Source organism: Macaca nemestrina, chromosome 8 (genome assembly GCF_043159975.1).
Source record: "Macaca nemestrina isolate mMacNem1 chromosome 8, mMacNem.hap1, whole genome shotgun sequence".
Lineage (NCBI taxonomy): Eukaryota > Metazoa > Chordata > Mammalia > Primates > Cercopithecidae > Macaca > Macaca nemestrina.
The window spans coordinates 40,883,055-40,902,373 of NC_092132.1; the positions used below are offsets into that span (position 1 = coordinate 40,883,055).

Below are 19,319 nucleotides of genomic sequence, written 5' to 3' on the forward strand. Positions count from 1 at the left end.
AGCTGTAGAATTTTATGTTGTCTTTTTTCAGAAGTTAGCATTCCGGTACATATTCAATACACATTAATTACAGAAGTAATATATACTTTTAAAATTCAAACATTATAGAAATGTATCAGCAACAAGAGTTAATTATTTCTGCCCTTCTCCCTATCTTGGGAGTGAGTAAACAGTGCTAGCAGTTACATATATATATTATATGTATATAATAAAATATATAATAATCGTATATTATATAATACATTTAATATATAATATATAAATATATACAAATAATTAGTAATATATAAATATATTATATATTTATATGTTATAATTATATATGATATAAATATATAAATAATCTATTGTAATAATTATAAATATAATATGTAATACATAATTATAAATTGTTATAATATAAATACATTATATATAATGTAATACATAATTATATATAACACATATATATCTGCCACATATTTTTCTACATGTGTAACTTGGCTGTTTTGTGTACTTTCTGATTTTTAATTTTTAAAAATTGGTCTCACAAAATAACACTAGGGGTCACAAGTTCAAGTGCTGACAAAGACCAGGAAGGTAACACAAGTGAATGAAGAGGGCCTGGTATCGGTCTCAGAATGACAGGGGAAGGTAGTGGGCACTAGACACCTAAAAATGGCATGCTTCTTCTAAAAGAGGTCAGCCACAGATCCAGCTCAGTAGGTATGTATGCAGAAATAGATATACACAGATACTAAATTTTTTTCAAAAGAAGCCCAGAAATTCAGTATTTTTAGGTGAAGACTCTCAATTTTTAATGTTGGAATTGAGTAAATCTGGATTTCAGTCTGTCTCTACAACTTACTAGCTATAGAATTGTGGGGACGATGGAATCTATTCTTACAACTTTAGGAGGATGATTTAATAATACATCATGAATTCATACAATATGTAATGCTTATTAAATGTTGACTGTGATTAGTGGTTGTCCAGCTTTAAAGGTGTGGGAACGGGATTGATTACAAGGGAGCATCAGAGAGCTATTTTGGGTGATGGAAATGGTCTGTGTCTTGATTGTAGTGTTGGTTGCTTGACTGGACATATTTGTTAGTACTTATCAAACCCTTGAAGTCGATGGATTTTTTGCATATAAATTATACCTCAACAAAGCTGATTTTATAAAGATAACTAACTGCTTTTCCCTTTTCTGTGTACTCCAGTTACATCAACTGTTAATAAAGTAGAGTTGATACCAAAGGTTTCTAACATTTTTATCACTAGTCTCTTACTGTCCCCTCTGAGCCTCAGTCACAAGCCCCACAGTGTGAAAGATTTTGCCCGCTGGGAAACAAGAAAGAAAGGAAAAACTACCTTTATTGGTTCAGTATACTCTTCTATACTGTGCGAACCATGTACTGGATTTATCAATTTGGGTACTGTGCTTGATATATAATATGAGTAAAGCAGGCCACTTAGTTACTTTGCAGAAATGTTATAATGTAATCTACAAGCTAATTACCCACTGTTTAGTGATAAGCTATAAAGCTTAATAAACCAAGAAGAAAAATTAGAAGCAAAAGTAATATACAGGCATACCTCAGAGATATGGTTTGGTTCCAGACCTCCACAATAAAGTGAATGTCACAATAAAGTGAGTCACGTGAATTTTTTGGTTTCCCAGTGCATGTAAAAGTTATGTTTATACTATAGTCTATTAAGTATGAAATGACATATCTAAAAAAATGTATACCTTAATTTAAAAATATTTTATTGCTTCAGAATGCTAATGATCATCTGAACCTTTAGCAAGTTATAATTCCTCTCCTGGTGAAAGGTCTTGCCTCAGTGTTGATGGCTGCTGACTGTCAGGGTAGTGGTTGTTGAAGGTTGCAGTAGCTGTAGCAATTTCTTAAAATAAGACAACAATAAAGTTTGTCACATCAGTGAACTCTTCCCTTCATGAAAGCTTTCTCTGTAGCATGTGATGTTGTTTGATAGCCTTTTGCCCACAGTAGAATGTCTTTCAAAATAGGGGTCAGTCTTTTCAAACCCTGCTGTTGCTTTATCAACTAAGTTTATGTAATATTGTAAATCTTTTGTTGTCATTTCAACAGTGTTCACAGCCTCTTCCCTAGGAATAGATTCCATCTGAAGAAACCACTTTCTTTGCTGATCCCTAAAAAGCAACTCCTCGTCCATTAAAGTTTTCTCATGAGACTGCAGCAATTCAGTCACATATTCAGGCTCTACTTCTAATTCTAGTTCTGTTGCGATTTCCACCACTCTGCAGTTTCTTCCTCCACTGAAGCCTTGAAACACCTCAAAGGTCATACATGAGGGTTGGAATCAACTTCATCCAAGCTCGTGTTAGGTCACAGTTCATTGACCTCCAATGAATCATGAATGTTCTTAATGACATCTAGAATGGTGAGTCCTTTCCAGAGGTTTCAATTTACTTTGCCTGGATCCATCAAATGACTTGCTGTGGCAACCATAGCCTTACAAAATGTGTTTCCTAAATAATAGGCTTGAAAGTCGAAATTACTCCTGATTCATGGGCAGCAGAGTGGATGTTGTGTTAGCAGGCATGGAAATATGTGGATTTCCTTATACATCTCCGTCACCACTATTGGGTGACCAGGTGAATTGTCAATGAGCAGTAATATTTTGAAAGGAATCTTTTTTTTCTCAGAGGGTGGTCTCAAGAGTGGGCTTAAAATATTCAATAAACAATGCCATAAACAGATGTGCTGTCACCCAGGCTTTGTTTAAGCAGAGTAGATTTAGCTTAATTCCTAAGGGCCCTGGGATTTTTGGAATGGTAAATAATCATTAGCTTCAACTTAAAGTCACAAGCTGCATTAGCCTATAACAGGAGAGTTAGACCTCTTTATCTTGGAAAAATGGTACTGATAGACTTGGTCCATGTAGGGATGCCACAAACCTCCAATTTGGTAAACAAAACAACAGAAAAACAACACTGTATCTGCAGAGTATCATAAAGCAAAGTGCAATAAAAAGAGGTGTGCCTGTACTTAAGTATATAAAAGTTTAGTTCCTTAAATGAGAATAAATACCTGAGTAACAGCACTCATTGTCTTTTTGCATGCTTCTTTAGGTATACGTGTATATGTGTGTGTGTGTGTGTATATATATATTTATGTGTATTCTATAAACACACGCATATGTGTATCTTTCACAAACTTCTCCTAACTTCATTCTACGTCTGCCACTCTTGAGATTGCAAGACTAACTCCTTCTCTACCACTTCCTCCTCCTCCTCTGCCTACTCACCATGAAAACAGTAATTCACTTCCACTTAATGAACCGTAAATACATTTTCTATTCCTTGTGATTTTCTTAATGACATGTTCTTTTCTCTAGCTAACTTTATTGTAAGAATAATACAATAAAGTCTGTAGTACATGTAACTTAGAAAATATGTGTTAATCAACTGTTTATGTTATTGTTAAGGCATCCAGTCAGCAATAGGCTTCTAGAAGTTATGTTTTGGGGGAATCAAAAGTTATATGCAAATGTTTAACTATGCAGAAGGGTTAGCACCCCCAACCCCTGTGTTGTTCAAGGGTCAACTGTATAATTACGAACTGTGACCAAAGCACAAGCATCAAAAGAAGAAATAGGTAAATTAGGCTGTTTTGAAAATTAAAAACACTTGTGCTTCAAAGGACACTGTCAAGAAAGTGAAAAGTCAGCTTATAGAATGGGAGAAAATATTTGCAAATTATGTATCTAACCAAGGGATCAATATCTACAATGTCTAAAGGACTCTTACAACTCAGCAATAACAGAAAGACAATCAGCCAATTAAGAAATGGGCAAAGGATTTGAATGGACATTTCTCCAAAGAACAGCATAAATGGCCAATAAGCACATGAAAAGAGCCACATTATTACTCATTAGGGAAGTGCAGATCAAAACCATAATGATATATCACTTCATACCCATAGGATAGCTAAATTGAAAAAGATGGACAATAATAAATGTTGTCAAGGATGTGGAGAAATGGACCCTTACATGTTGCTGATGGGAATGTAAAATGGCATTGCCATTTGGAATATAGTTTGGCAGTTCCTCAGAAAGGAAAACATAGGGATACCATATGACCCACCAGTTCCACTCTCTCTATATACTAAAGAGAATTGAAAACATATGTCTATATAAAAACTTGTATACAAATATTCATAGCAATGCTATTCACAAAAAGTAGAAACTGCCTAAATGTGTGTCACCTAGTGAATATGTAAATAAAATGTGATATATCCAGATAATGTAATATTATTCAGCCACAGAAACGAAGTACTGAGTCATGGTACAAGGATGAATCATGAAAATATAAAGCTAGGTAAAAGAAGCCAGACACAAAAGACCACGTATTGTATGATTCCGTTTATTTGAAATGACCAGAATAGGCAAATCCATACAGACAGAAAAACTAGATTAGCTGTTGCTAGGGGATGTAGGGATGAGAAAAGGAGGAATAACTGCTGATAGGTACAAGGTTTTTTGAGGGGGTGATGAAGATGTTCAGGCATTAGATGGTGATGGTGATGGTTGTACAACTTCCTGAATGTACTAAAAACCACCCATTATGCACTTGAAAAATGAAGTTTGTGATATAAAATATCTTTCAATAAAGCTGTTACTGTAAGAAATATAGGTGTGTAATTTTTTTTCCTGGAGTTCTGAATTCTTTCAAACTCATATTCATTCTTGTGAACCATAGTCATAGGTAGGAACCTTTGAACTTAGTAGTCCTAAAATTCCTTTTTCAGTTTATGTTGTGAGCTCTTTTATCAGTAGCTCAAGCTAATTTTAGAATAGAGAAGATGATTTTCATCTGTATGAACACTCACTGAGGTGCTCAGCAGTAGGATGCATAAGATCTCTGCATGTTCTTTAAGGGACCTGATTCATTCTTTGAATACTAGGAGCTTGTGTTTGTTTAGTATTTGTACTTTAAACAACGTAGTAGTTCGTTGTCATTATATGCTTATTTCCAAGACATTTCAAACATAAAATCTTACTAACATAATACTACAGGAAGTCTAAACATATGAAAACACTGAACTCCCAAAGGTCCATTAAGAATATGGTTTGGCCGGGCGCGGTGGCTCACGCCTATAATCCAGGACTTTGGGAGGCCGAGGTGGGCGGATCGTGAGGTCAGGAGATCGAGACCATCCTGGCCAACATGGTGAAACCCCGTCTGTACTAAAAATACAAAAATTAGCTGGGCATGGTGGCACGTGCCTGTAATCCCAGCTATCAGGAGGCTGAGGCAGGAGAATTGCTTTATTTAACCAGGGAGTTGGAGGTTGCAGTGAGCTGAGATCACGCCACAGCACTCCAGCCTAGTGACAGAGGAAGACTCCATCTCAACAACAACAACAAAAGAATGGGGTTTAAAAATTATAATGTATATTTTCATTAAAAGTAATGTTATAAATAATTACTATTGTTTTAAGTGGAAAATATGTTCAAGGCTAGTTCATATAAATACATAATGGATGGCCCAATTAAAAAGTTACAGAAATAATACTTTTAGGATACCAGTAATTAAATCAATCAGGAAAATATCTTTTTTCTCAGGGATTTCTTAACCTTTTTTACAAAATTAAACATCTCATTGTAGGTATTTGTTAGACATTATGGAGCCTTTCCTTAGAAGAATGTACTGAATTTGTCATACACTTAAAAGGGATTCACAAAAATCTTCATCTAGACCTACATGGGGAAGGTAGGTGTGTGAGTCTATTTGGGCTACCATAACAGAATACCACAGACTGGGTGGCTTAAACAACAGAAATTTGTTTTCTCTTAGTTCTGGAGGCTAGAAGTTCGAGATTTAGGTGTTGTCAGGGCTGGTTTCTGATGTGGCCTCTTTTCCTGGCATGTGGTGTCCTCCTTACTGTGTCCTCACATGGCCTCTTCTCTTACTGTGTCCTCACATAGCATGTGTGGACAGAGATCTCTGGTATCTCTTCTTCTTATAAGAGGACACCAGCCTTCTTGGATAGAACCCCCACCCTTACCTTATTGAGCAGAGGGCCAAAATTCACTGAAAATGTTCTCAATCAATGAGAAAGGGGCCACTCTGCACACTTTGATTCTAGATTTTAGGCCTGCCGACATGTAACACCGGGAAAATGAGGCCTCCACTATCAAGCCTGCCTTTTTGGCAAACTATCTTGGAGTTTGGCCATACAGGTAGTAAAAAAGAAATATGTATTTGCCTGGCTTTGTTTTCTGCATATATATCTTCACAAATAAAAAGTGATGATCAGGCTACAACATATTAGATTTGAGGATTCTGGGACCTGGGTTTTGAGCCCTCCTCCCTCATTTTCTTTTATCTTCTCACATAATTTGACATGAATTATCTATAAGTTTCCTTACAATGCTGTCTTACCAAAAAACTAAATAAGAAAGTTAAAACTATAATTATTGGAAATACTTATTTTGCATAATTTGCATATGTTATACTAGATTAAGATACTGAAGGGGAATAAAACAATGCTTATGATATTAACCATGATCTTAATTCACCTACATGTTTTAAGATTCATAAGTCATTTGAATCTCAAATCTCAAATCCAGAATATTTTGTGTGTTGTATAATATGCTATCAGAGGGTTTTATTTTTTTGTTTAAAAAATTTCTTATGGATAATTTCAAATATTTGTGAAAATAGATAGGACAGGATAATGAACCCCTGTGTACCCAAAACCTAGGCCCTAACAGCAGTTACTAACCCAGAGCCAATCTGCCTCCTTGCTAGGCTGTTAAATTCTTCTGCATATTTTGAAGAAATACCAGACCTCATTTCATCCAGTAATATTTTAGAATGCATCTCTAAAAGAACAAGTATGCTTTCTTTTTAAATCAGTTTAAGTGCCATGCCATTATCTTAGGAACAATTGTTAATTTTTCCTTGGTTTTATAAAACCAAACTGGTTTGTGTTTACAGTTGTCTCATTAATGTCCTGTTTGTTTATGAATCAGAATGTAAATGAGGTCCACAGTTTGTAATTATTCAATACTTCCTTTAAGCTTCTTTCAATCTGTGGACTTCCTCCACAACTTTAAAAATATATATATTTGTTGAAACAGTTTAGAGTTTTTCATTCTGGAGTTTGTTGAGTGTTCCTCTGTAATGTGATTTAAAATGGTCCTCTGTTGTTTGCTTTTTCAGTAAACTGGTAAATGGATTTAGAGCTATAAAGCCTAATACAGTAGCCGTCAGCCACATTAACTATTTTAAATTTAAGGTTAAATTAATTAAAATTAAATAAAATAAAAAATTTAGTTGCTAAAGTACAAAGCTCATTTTAAATGATTAATAGCTACATGTGGCTAGTGGCTACCATATTGGGCAGTGCCTTGATAGAACAGTTCCATCATGTGGGAAGTTCTGTTAGTCACTGCTGCTTTAGATAGAGGCTTGATCAAGTTCAGGTTTCTCCTCCTCTGTGTTCTTCCATTAGGAGGCCCATGATGTGTGATGTCTCACTGTCCTTTTTTTCTGATGTTAGCAGTTATTGATAGTCAATGCCTGAATCCATTCATTCATTAAAGGATGCAAAATGTTGACCATAGGAGTTTTAAAGAATTACTTCTGGTTGGGTTGATCTCCAGAAGCTTTATGGCTGAGGTAACATTTAGTTGAGCCTTGAAATTTCTCTGAAAGTTTGGTAAGTGAAGGTACAGGGAAAAGAGGAATTTTGTGGTTGTGGATTGTGGTGGTTGTGTTTGTTTTTGTTTTTTAAACAGGGCAGAAGACTAATGTGTTTGGTGCACAAGAAGTATGGGAATTTAAAATTGAAAAGTATATCTGGAGCCTATACAATGTAGATCCTGAATGCAACGACAAGGCATTGGATTTTATTTGAAAGGGAAATGCTATAGTAGCTATTTGTTGGTTGCCTACCATCCAGTTATCTTTTTTCTCTTTTTAACAATGCCCTTAAATGCTTCAGAAAATGTAATTCAACACCTCACTCTAGGCTTATGTCTATCATCATATTCCATTTTGTTTTCCTTGAGAGGGGTGGGCATGTGACCTAAGCTGTTCTAAACAGAATGAATATCAAGGCTTTTGGTTGTAAGTGATGAGATACAAATACTCTGTCTTCCCCTGGATGTGGTACCTGGAAGTGCTGTAGTTATTCTGTCAGGCTGATGAGGAAGCCAGCACACAGCCTGACAAAATAACACACAGAGAGATCAGGCAACCACTGATTTCTCTGTCACTAGAGATTATTGTTTCCTGTTCTAGAACTTTATAGAATAGAATCATACAGAATGAATTCTTTTGTGTTTCTTCTTTTACTCTATGTTTTTGGAATTCTTTTTTCATTTCCCTTACCTAGGTGTGGGTATATATCTATATGTTAGGTCATATATCTATATGTTCATCCTGAAAGAACTGTTTTCCAAAGTGGTTGTACTATTTTATATTCCCACTGGCAATTTTTGAGAGTTCTAGTTGAAGCTTGTTTTAAAGCTTTGCTAGGATAATTACAGAGTAGCTTTTACTTGGCAGTTAAGTTAGCCCTACTCCTAAGGTGTGGGTGGACTTCCTGGTCTACTAATACCCATGCATTTATCAAGGTCTCTCCGCTTCGGAGTTCTCTCTTGCTGGTCAGAACTTTAGCATCTTCCAGATTTGTGGGATGGAAGGGTTTATTTAAGCTTTCAGCAGCAATTCTTTGCCTATTCTTAATAGGTGACATCTGTTCTTAAGGCGTTACCTTACCCATGTGCAGCTTGACATTCAGCCTAAGACTAGGACTGTGATGCAAATTTTGGAGTTTTTCTTTGTTTTTTTTTTGTGTGTTTCTCATTGTTGTTCTTTTAAAAAACTGATACTGGTACTCTGAATGTTTCTGTTGCCTGAGCCCCTCTAAACTCTCATCTCTGTCTCCTCAGTTTAGCAAGATCTCCCTGCTTTGCTTGGGTTCTCCCTCAATATGCCAGAATCCAGGAAGTCTCCAGATAGAAAGGGCAGTAATAGGACTCACCTTAATTTGTTTCCCTTTTCTCAGGGATCACAGTCTTACACTACCTGTTGTCCAGTGTCTGCATTTTTTTTACATATTTTTCTGTTTTTTTAATTGTTCACAGCAAAATTGCTGATCTATTGCTACTTCCTCTTTTATAACCAGCAGCAGTTCATGAGTTTTTTTTCTTTAAATCTTTTTTCGTTGCAACTGAAAATGGGGTCTTCTGCCATGTCTTCCAACTGGCTGTCATTTGTATTTACAAACGCTTTGGATTTCTGTATGCTTATTTTATATCCTACTACTTTACTAAATTTTCCTGTTCTTTATAGTTATTTTTCTATTGACTGTCTTGGGTTTTCCAAGTAGATATAATCTGCACATGGACACAGTTTTACTTTTTTTTTTTTTTTTTTTTTAACAATTCTTGTCTAATTGCACCGTTTGATATTAGTAACTATAGTGGCCACTCCTGTCCTCATCCCTACTTTTAGAAGAAAAGCCTGTAGGCTTTCCCCTTGAATAGGAAGCTTGCTAATTATATTTTGTTTTATATTTTGTTTGCTTCTGTTTTACATATTTTCAATTATTTTGTCAACAGATTGCCAACTCTTCAGGAGCAGGGACTCGGCATGCCTCTTACTTATATGGACTTAAGTATTCCTGCTATGTGTTATGTTTTGTGCTAGTTATTGGGGTTGCAAAACAAAACCCTGCTGTGTCCCATCAGAATACTCCCCCCACCCCAAAATTAAGATCTAGTAAGGAATATAGGCATTACACAGATAAAACAAATGTGATAAAATTTCAGAAAGTGACAGTGTCAGATACTAAAGGAACCTGTAACAGAATGACCTAACCTAGTATGGGAGAATCAAGAGATATCTCCCTAAAGAAATAATGTTCAATGAAAATCCAAAGGCAAGAGAGACAGTTGATACTTTCTAAAAGACACCCATTATTACTGGAAAGAAGAGAGAGAATGGGAAAGTGGGTCACAAGAGAGAAAGGTTTAGAAGTAGTTAGGAAGAATCGGACTGTGGAGAGCTTGACAAGCCCTATTAGGATTGTGAACTTTTTCCTTAAGTACAATAAAATAAGAACCGTCTTTGCTTTTTTGGTTTGTATGTGTATATATGTGTTTATGTTTGATAACTACTCTCACTGAGAAGTAGAAAAGCAATTGTAGGAAGCTGAGCATTTTCGTTTCTTATAGTTGCCAGTCATTTAACTTTTAAACCAATGTTTTTCTTATAAATTGGAATGCTGTGGCAGGTAGATTTTAATTCTGAGAGCTAAGCACTATTTCTTATATAAGCAAGAAGTATATTCATGTCTGAATCCTTTAAAAAAAAAAAGCAAGGAACACAAACTTTTTTATGTCGTGGGAATTAGTATTGAGCCTGAATTCTTTTTAAGAGGTGAGGAATACAGACTTTTTAATGACTATGTATTTGAATGTTCAATCCATCCAGTTACTAGCTCTTTGGAAAAAAAATTACTAAACTGCTAGAAGCTTTGGTTTTCTCATTTGTAAAATGAACCGTTGTTTTAAGGATTAGCTGAGTGAACTCTTGTAAGGCACTTAGGATTTGGCTGGTACATATATATCAAATCTTAGGTGTATTTATTAGCTGTTCTTAAGAACTTTAGTTCTTAAATAAAAAGGACAGAAATATATAAAAGAAGACAGAAAGATAATAAAGCAACAGGGATGCAGAGACTATAAATTTAGACATTCTCTTACGATAACATCCCCATTATATAAGTGAGCAAACTGAATCTTAGAAGTCATTTGAAGTTCATGACTATATAAATAGTAGAGCTGGGGTTTTATTACAGGAGTCTGACTCGAGAACTCAAACTCCATATCACTGTTGTATAGTTTCTTTCCTAAAACAGCGTCTATTTTAGTCGATTCTGTCTCATATTGCAGTCAAAACTACAGAGCAATAAATGGGAATGGTTGATTACATGTTGGTGTTTAGTGAGACCAAAAAATTGTCATAACAAACTATTTTCTGATTTAGGTGATAATGAAACTTTTTCGTAGTTGAAAAATCTTTTTTAGGGTTTATCTACTTAACTGTTTCATTACATAATTAGCTGTTAATGTGTAGTTAAATAAGTAATGTTTCATCAGACTTTTTTTTAGTATTTGCTATCTCTAAAGGGTGATGTCTGAAAAAATATCTGAAATGACTGCATTTGAACACTGTAGTCATAGTAAGATTGGTGGCGGGTGTTCATATTTGTACGTATGAAATATTCTTGGGGTTTGGGAGAGGGGCATTAAGGAGGATATAATTTGTATTAACAAAGCAATTTTCTTTGGGCTATCTACTGGAAACCTAGAAATGATTGAAAAGTATTTTTGTAAAAAAGTATTTTTTTTTTTACAAAAAAGACATCTTTGTAAAAATATTTTTTAGAATGGCAGTACACATAAATTAAGTAGCCCACTTCTTCAAGTGATGTTCAGAAGCAGAAACGTCACTTTGATGTTAACAGAAGTTATCATTGATTTTTTTTTTTAACTTCTAAATAGGATTGTTTTTAAGCTAGAGTAAATGTATGGGAAACTAGTAGTATCATGTTTTCTGTTTTAAAGGGTTAACCAGTTTTTAAAATCATTAATACTTCAATGAAATTTTAATATGTTATAATTGGCATGATATTTATCACATTTCTGTTTATCCAGAATGATGGGAATGAACTATATTCTGTTCACCTGTTTATCTTTTTTTGTAATATAAATAAAATTTTTAAAGAAATCTGTGCCTGTTTGTAACAAATTTGGCCAATGCTAAAGTATACAATTCAAACTTCCTCTCTAATTCCAGTTCCAGAGGTTTTCCTCCACAGTTTGTATATACCCTTAGGCTCATCAGTGTTTATGTAAATGCATAGACATACACATGACATGTTTAACATCTGCATATTATAAACTATACATACATAATTTTAAAGTTAAAATTAAATCATACTTTACTGCTCATCTGAAACATTTTTAATTTAATATGTGTATCCAATTAGTACACATATAATTATTTGTTTATTGACTATTTTATTATAAGACTGTTTATTCATGTGCATGTTGATAATAGTTTTAGATTTTTTTTTTTTTTTTACTGATAATAAAGGATTTCACTAAGCCCTATAAGGTTGGTATTATCTCCATTTTAAAAGATAAAATTGAGGCACAGAGAGATTGGGTAACTTGCACACCAAATAAGTAATGGAGCTGGTTTTAGAATCCTGGCAATATAGCTCAGAATCCACAATCTTCAATATTACATTATGCTGCTTTTTTGCCTTCTATTTTTGCTCTGTTTACCCAACTGGAAAAATTTCATGTTTAAAATATATCTTAACTGGGTGTGATAGTACACTCCTGTAGTCCCAGCTGCTCGGGAGGCTAAGGTAGGAGGATTGCTTGAGTCCAGGAGTTCTAGTCCAGCCTGGACAACATAGTCAGACCCTGTCTCTTTTTTTAAAAAGTAAAATCTGATATTAAAACTCTCCTGAGCATAATATGCTATCTTCCGGATATTGGAAATGTTGCTATCACAAATTACATAGCTATGATTTGTAGCTGTGTATAATATAGAAGTAGAAGGTTTAAGCCCAAACCTTACCAGTGCTTCTCAAACTTTAATGTGCATGTAGATCACTGAGTGTGCAGGAGGATCTTGTTAAAATATAAATTCAGATTCCATAATCTGGAATGAGCCTGAGTCTCTGCATTTCTAACACACTCCCAAGGTGGCCAGTACTGCTAGTCTACTCGTGAGTGGCAAGGATTTAGGCAGTTTATACTGACCTTTGGCAAACCTTGTTAGGTATTTTATTGAATCAGTTTCATGTTTTGTTTCTGCTGCCTGTTTTTATAAATGGTGTGTTGTAAAGAAATGGGTACAGTCTTTCTAGTCATTTCAATTCTATATGTGTGGCATTTAACAATAAATGAGAAAAAGAAATTGTGCCTTTTTTTGCATCAATGCACAGTACTTAAAATGAATATAATCACTTATTTGTATACTTAATATGGCCCTCCCACGTATCTCATCATTTTCACTGTTTCATTCTTAATTGAGGGAAGCATAATGTATGTTTTCATTTTGAAGGGTATAGCTGTAGTTGAACCAAAAATATTGTTTTATCACTCTTATTTTTTCTTTAGTAATAAGAATAATATACTTTACACAGTTACAAAAATCAACACCTGTTCAATGCTATGTGCCGGGCACTATGTCAAGTGCTTAATGGGCATGATTTCATTTTAATCACCAGGACATCCCTCATTTATTCATCTATCAGCTATTTGTGCGCCTCTTCTGTATCAGAAACTGTGCCTACGGGGGGAGGCAAATAAACACAAATTCAGTTCTCCTATAGCTTAGTGCATTGGAGTAGGGGGTGCGATACAATATTCAAGCAATCATAGAAGTGTGGTAGTTGTAAACAAAAAGTTGTTAATTATAATATTTGCTATTTTCTCCACTCTCAACCGTGAAAGAAAATTCTGCTTTTGTCTTCTAAGTTTTTTCTGACTAGCTTCCTTCCCCACCTGACTCCAAGGAGAATTCTTTCTCTGTCTGCTCGGTTTCTGAGCTGTTGTGATGCCAGATCCAACTAATGAGTTAGAACTAATGATGTATAAAATACAAAATTTTAAGACAAATACCTGAAAAGACATTGTTTACATTAATTTGAGGGAGTAAATATTCCCAATACTTAAGATTGTTAGAACGGTGTGGCTGATTTGGACACGCTTTTAGGGGAATGCTATTTTTAACAAGCTGTGTTCTCTTTTTTTCTTGTAGCAGTACTGACTTCCCTTTTGATTATTAATTGATAGAAAATTCTTTCTGGTGTTGATCAGATCTATGTATTCGACCTTTATCTATACCACTACATTGTTGAGATTTCCAAAATGTTTGTTTTCCCCATTACTCTTATGATTTTGAGCTTCCTAGGATTGTTTTGAAGATTATTATAAGAAACTTTAGCTTCTCAATATTAAAAGGAGCACTATGTAATTGTTTCTCTTTTAAAGGGAGGTTCTGAAAAATTTTATCTTGGATATTAGTTTATTCATTATGTTTAATTTTAGGAAATGGTGCTCTTGCAGAACATTCTGAAAATGTGCATATTTCAGGAGTGTCAACTGGTAAGTCATTTTTTGTAATGTTTAAATTTCATGCATGACTTATATGGTAAATATTGAGAGCCACCTGGTATCTTACGAAGTGATATTTGGCTATAAAAATTATTACTGCTTTTTGCAGCATGTAATAAGGAATGAAGTAACTGGAACATGGAGAAATTCTCATAAGATAAAACTGATACTTGCATGCCCATGGATTGATTATACTTTTCCAAACGGACTGCATAATTATTTTTTCATACAAACATTGAACCTAGGGAAAAGTTAGCTCAAGTTGAATTAGTATTTTCTTTCCATATAAAGTTATGTGAAATGAAATTTACTGAAATGTGATTTTGAATGCTATCCCTAGGATTAGAGCCTTAGAAATTAAGCTTTTTGCTTGATTTTTAGATTATAGTACTACTCTACATAAAACTATTGTATTTGAGCACGCAGTTTATTTGCTATTAAAAAGCAACCCAATATGCTTGTGTCCATGAAATTCAGAAATTCATCATTGAGGTAAATGTATTTTTTGTACTCATCTAGGCTTTTATAACTTATAATTACTTTATAACTTTATAATTACTTAAAGACTTATAACTACTAAAATTTTTATTCATAGGTCACTTCCACAACTCTGTTACCATTTTTGCTATATCAACCACAGTTACTAGGAGAACTAAAATATTTATTTTTGCATATATTGAAATAGGTTTTCTTACTATTCATTTATTATTTCCCTATATTGATAAGTTTTGTGTGGTTAAAACTGCACTTAGTGTATTTATCAATCCATTGATTAACTTCTTTGTGTCATCTTGTGATTTATTTGGTTCTTTTTTCCTCACATGAAGCAAATCTTGTTCTTTTGTTTTATGTCTGACTTTGTATTTAGAAAGTTTATAGACTTAAGAAATACTCTAAGGATTAGTATGCTCTAGTCAAACACATCAACAAGCCTAGTTTCCTGAAAATACAAAGCAAGTGCTTCAGTGCCTGCATTAATTTTTTTTCATAGTTTGTTTCACTTTTTAAAAAATATGTTCTCAAATGATACATAATTGTATATACCAAATAACAAGGTTATTTTAAAGATGGCCTTCTCTCTTTTTCTTTGCATTTTGAATAATGAGAATTATAACTACTTCTCCAAGTTGTAACTATAAAGTATGCTTGTTTACAAACATTTTAATTTATACAACCAAATGGTTACTATTTAATTCAGTAGTTTTCAAAAATTTTGGTCTCAAGACGCATTATAAACTTTTAAAAACTACTGAGGCCTGTTTTAGTGTACGTGTGCTGCTACAACAAAATACTACTGTGAATAGCTTGAATAACAGACATCAATTTTTCTCACAGTTCTGGAAGTCCAAGATCAAAGTGCTGGCAGGATTGGTCCCTGGTGAGACCTCTTTTCCTGGCCTGTAGATGGCCACCTTCTCATTGTGTCTTCACATGGCCCTTTTTCTATGAATGTTCAGAGAAAGCAAGAGATCTCTTGTGCATCTTCTTCTAACAAGAACATCAGTCCTATGGTATTAGGGCCCCATCCTTATGACCTCATTTAACCCCAGTTACCTCCTTAATGGCTGTATCTCCAAATACAGTCACATTGGTAGTTAGGGCTTCCACATATGGGCTTGAGGTGGGACACAATTCAGTCTATAACAAGGACTTAAAAGAGTTTTTGTTTATGTGAGCTACAGCTACCAATATTTACTATGTTAGAAATTAAAACTGAGAGTTTGTTTTAAAACTCATTAGTTCAATTAAAAATAACAGTAACCTATTGCATGTTTACATCAATATGTACTATAGTTTTATGAAAAATATATTTTTCAAAACAAAAAACATCAATAAGAACAGCTTTGTTTTATAATTTTGTAAAGTAATGATTGGCTTAAAAGAAGATAGCTAGATTCTCATATCTGTTTCTGCACTCAGTCTTTTGCAACATCATGCTTTGTTTGACATACTAGGAGACAGGCCAGTCTCACAGTGATGTGTAATTGGAAAAGAGAGTAATATTTTAATAGCCTTTTCCAGATAATCGTAAATATTCTGTGATACTAGACTAAAACTCAAAAAGAGGTAGTTTCTTTAAGGTTAGTTGCAATGTGGAGTCTAACACCATATCATTGAGCATTTTGTGCTCTGTTACATTAAAATCTAATTGGGTCTTTCTTACCCTTTGAATCAGTTTTCTTACCATGTATGATTTTATAATGTTCTTTGATCACTTGCAAATGCAGATTTGCTGAGTTATGCAGATTAATACAGAGTATAAGAAGTTATGAAAACTTGGAAATTTGGACAGATACAGTACTATGTTCTGAATTTTGTGTCAACTAATCAAGAGTTACATTATACTTATTTTTAGCTGTTTGCTTGTGATTAGACCACTAGGCTCTTGTTGAGCATTGATAATACCCTTCAGTAAATTTCTGTTTGAAGAAAGAAATCAGAAGTAAAGATATTTTACATTTTTTAATCTTTTTTTTCTTCTGAATTTCAGATGCATATTTAGAAATACGTATTAGCTTGCTAGGGCTACCATAACAAAATGTCCCAGACTGGGTAACTTAAACAACATGAATTTATTTTCTCACTGTTTTGCAGGCTAGAATTCTGAGATCCAGGTGTCAGCAGGGTTGGTTTCTTCTGAGTTCTTTCTCTTTGGCTTATAAATGATGTCTTACTTTCTTCACATAGTCTCCCCTCTGTGTGTGTTGTCCTGATCTCCTCCTCTTACAAGGACACCAGTCATATTGGATTAGGGCCACACATATGACCTCATTTTAACTTTAACTCTTTAACTCTGTAAAGACTGTCTCTCCAAATCCAGTTACGTTCTGATGTACTAGGGTTAGACTTTAAAATATGAGTTTTTGAGGCAACACAATTCAGGCCATAACAAAATGTGTGTTTTAATTAAATATATTTATATGTCAATAAAATACTCCATTTCAGAAGTGAGTAAAACCTTATTCATGGCTTATTTTTTCTAAGTCTCATCTTACAAAATCTTTCTAACATAGAATGGGAAGAATAATATATGAAATCTGTTCTAATTATATTATTAAAAATAAATGGAATTATATTATTAAAAATAAGTGGATGCTGTCTCCAAAGGTATGTCTGGGTACACAGAGTCATTGCTTTTTTTTTTTTTTTGAAATGGAGTCTCACTCAATCTGTTTCCCAGGCTGGAGTACAGTCTCAGTTCACTACAACCTCTGCCTCCCGGGTTGAAGCAATTCTCCTGCCCCAGTCTCCCAAGTAGCTGGGACTGCAGGCATGCACCACCATGCCCAACTAATTTTTGTATTTTTAATAGAGACGTGGTTTCACCACATTGGCCAGGCTGGTCTGAGACTCCTGACTTCAAGTGATCCGCCCACCTTGGCCTCCCAAAGTGCTGGCATTACAGGCATGAGCCACCGTGCCTGGCCTCATTGCATTTTTTTCTGAGGCCAGTACGGAGCTATAGATGTAATGTTTAATGGAGTATAAGTTTTCTGAAATCCTTGCATCCCCAGTAGAAACTAGGACCCCTTCAGTGCTGATCTAAATGGAGAGCTAGCCTTTGGAAGAATCTCAAAATGCAGGACTTGCTTTCTATTGAGATCAGCAAGCAACAGAAATGGTGAGATGCTTCAGTATTCTATGCTACCATCTATTTCTGCTCTCCCCTGCTCTTTTCACCTCTGCTACTCCATTTGCCAGTGCTCAGTGCCCTGCTCGATTGTCGTTTGCACTTTGGAAAGTATATTGATGATTTTAGAAAGAATTTTAATTGTCTACACCTAGTGTTATCAGGTAATTTGTTTTCCAAATCAGGACACTTTGAAAGCGAAATAATACATTATTTTTAATTATGCTGCACCAGTGACAGAACAAGAACTGTTCTGGACAAATCAGGCTGTATAGTCACCCTGTTGGCAGTGAATTCAGTTCGTTTAACATGTATCAAGCACCTGATAGGACCTTGTGCCAAGGAGGGTGGAAGTAAGTGGTGAGTAAAATATTCTGTCTCAAGGAACTTATCACTTAATAGCAGAAGTAAATGTGCAAACCGTACCTATAATATGATCTTAATGTACTAAGGCACATTATGGCAAATAATGAACACATTAAGTTAGAATATGAATTTGTAAAAAGCCTAGTTATAATATCTGGTAAGTAGTAAATGACTTAATATTAACTTTTCTTATTTTATTAATTAGGCATAGTATTAAGTGCTTCATTTTGTTTACTCATGAATTTTTGGGGGAATTACTAATTTCTAATTAAAATATAGTTTTGGTTCTTGTGCTTGGAACAATTTGTTCTGTTTTTAATATTCTGTTTATTTCCATCTTCTTCCTCCTCAAATCCTTGCCAGGAAAGATAAGTCTTTGCCTTTTTGCTTGTTCTTATGCTACAGGGTTGGCATAAGAAATTGTAGTTAAATTATCAAAAAGTGTGTATCTAGTTGTTATATAATGGGAAAGAATATTGGATAAAATCTAATTTTTGTACTTTTTAAAAAATTTAGTACTTTTCTTGGTCCAGAATTTTAAATCTCCCTTCATATATTAGAGAAAGGAGAAAAGACAAATGGTATTTTTATAAATTTAATAATATATGAAAATCAGTATGAATTGTACCACAGAAACTGCCAAGTAATTTAACTGCATACACGAGAGAGTAGGAAGGCTATTTTAATCACTTTTTTAAAAAATGTCTATATGTTTCTTTTTGAAATGTTTAAAATTACCAAATTACTGCTTAACTGCTACATAGAATGAAATATATCTTAGGTCAAGTTGATTTACCACAAAGCCCTTGTACACATTAAACACATGTATTTGATTTTTTAAAATATATCTGCTTTAACCTGAATTACTCTGTAATCTATGATATTGACTTTAATCAGGATATTCTAGAAATAATTTATGTTCTCCTTATTCTTGATTACTTCTAAATCAAGTTTTTTGTTTTCACAAATTCTATTTATTATACAAGTTTCATTAAACATTTAGAAAAAAGCATTAGAAAATCGCCCATTAACCCTACCTTCCTAGAATAATTAATAATAGTATATTAAATTTTTTATTTGTCCTTTTGTGTACATACCTTAAAAATAATTGTATATGCATTTGAATTATCCCTAA

General features: G+C 34.0%; 1 protein-coding gene across 2 annotated transcripts in view; it reads left to right on the forward strand.

Moving 5' to 3' along the window:
• LOC105476004 (LDL receptor related protein 12) overlaps positions 1–19,319 on the forward strand; it is a 92,708-nt gene that overhangs the window by 38,100 nt on the left and 35,289 nt on the right. The window contains exon 2 of one of the 2 annotated variants that reach the window (XM_011731564.3): positions 14,122–14,178. The exons of the other annotated variant lie outside the window; for it this stretch is intronic. Within the exon in view, the coding sequence (XP_011729866.1) occupies positions 14,122–14,178 (57 nt within the window). The remainder of the gene's footprint in view (positions 1–14,121; positions 14,179–19,319) is intronic. 2 annotated transcript variants of the gene reach the window in all.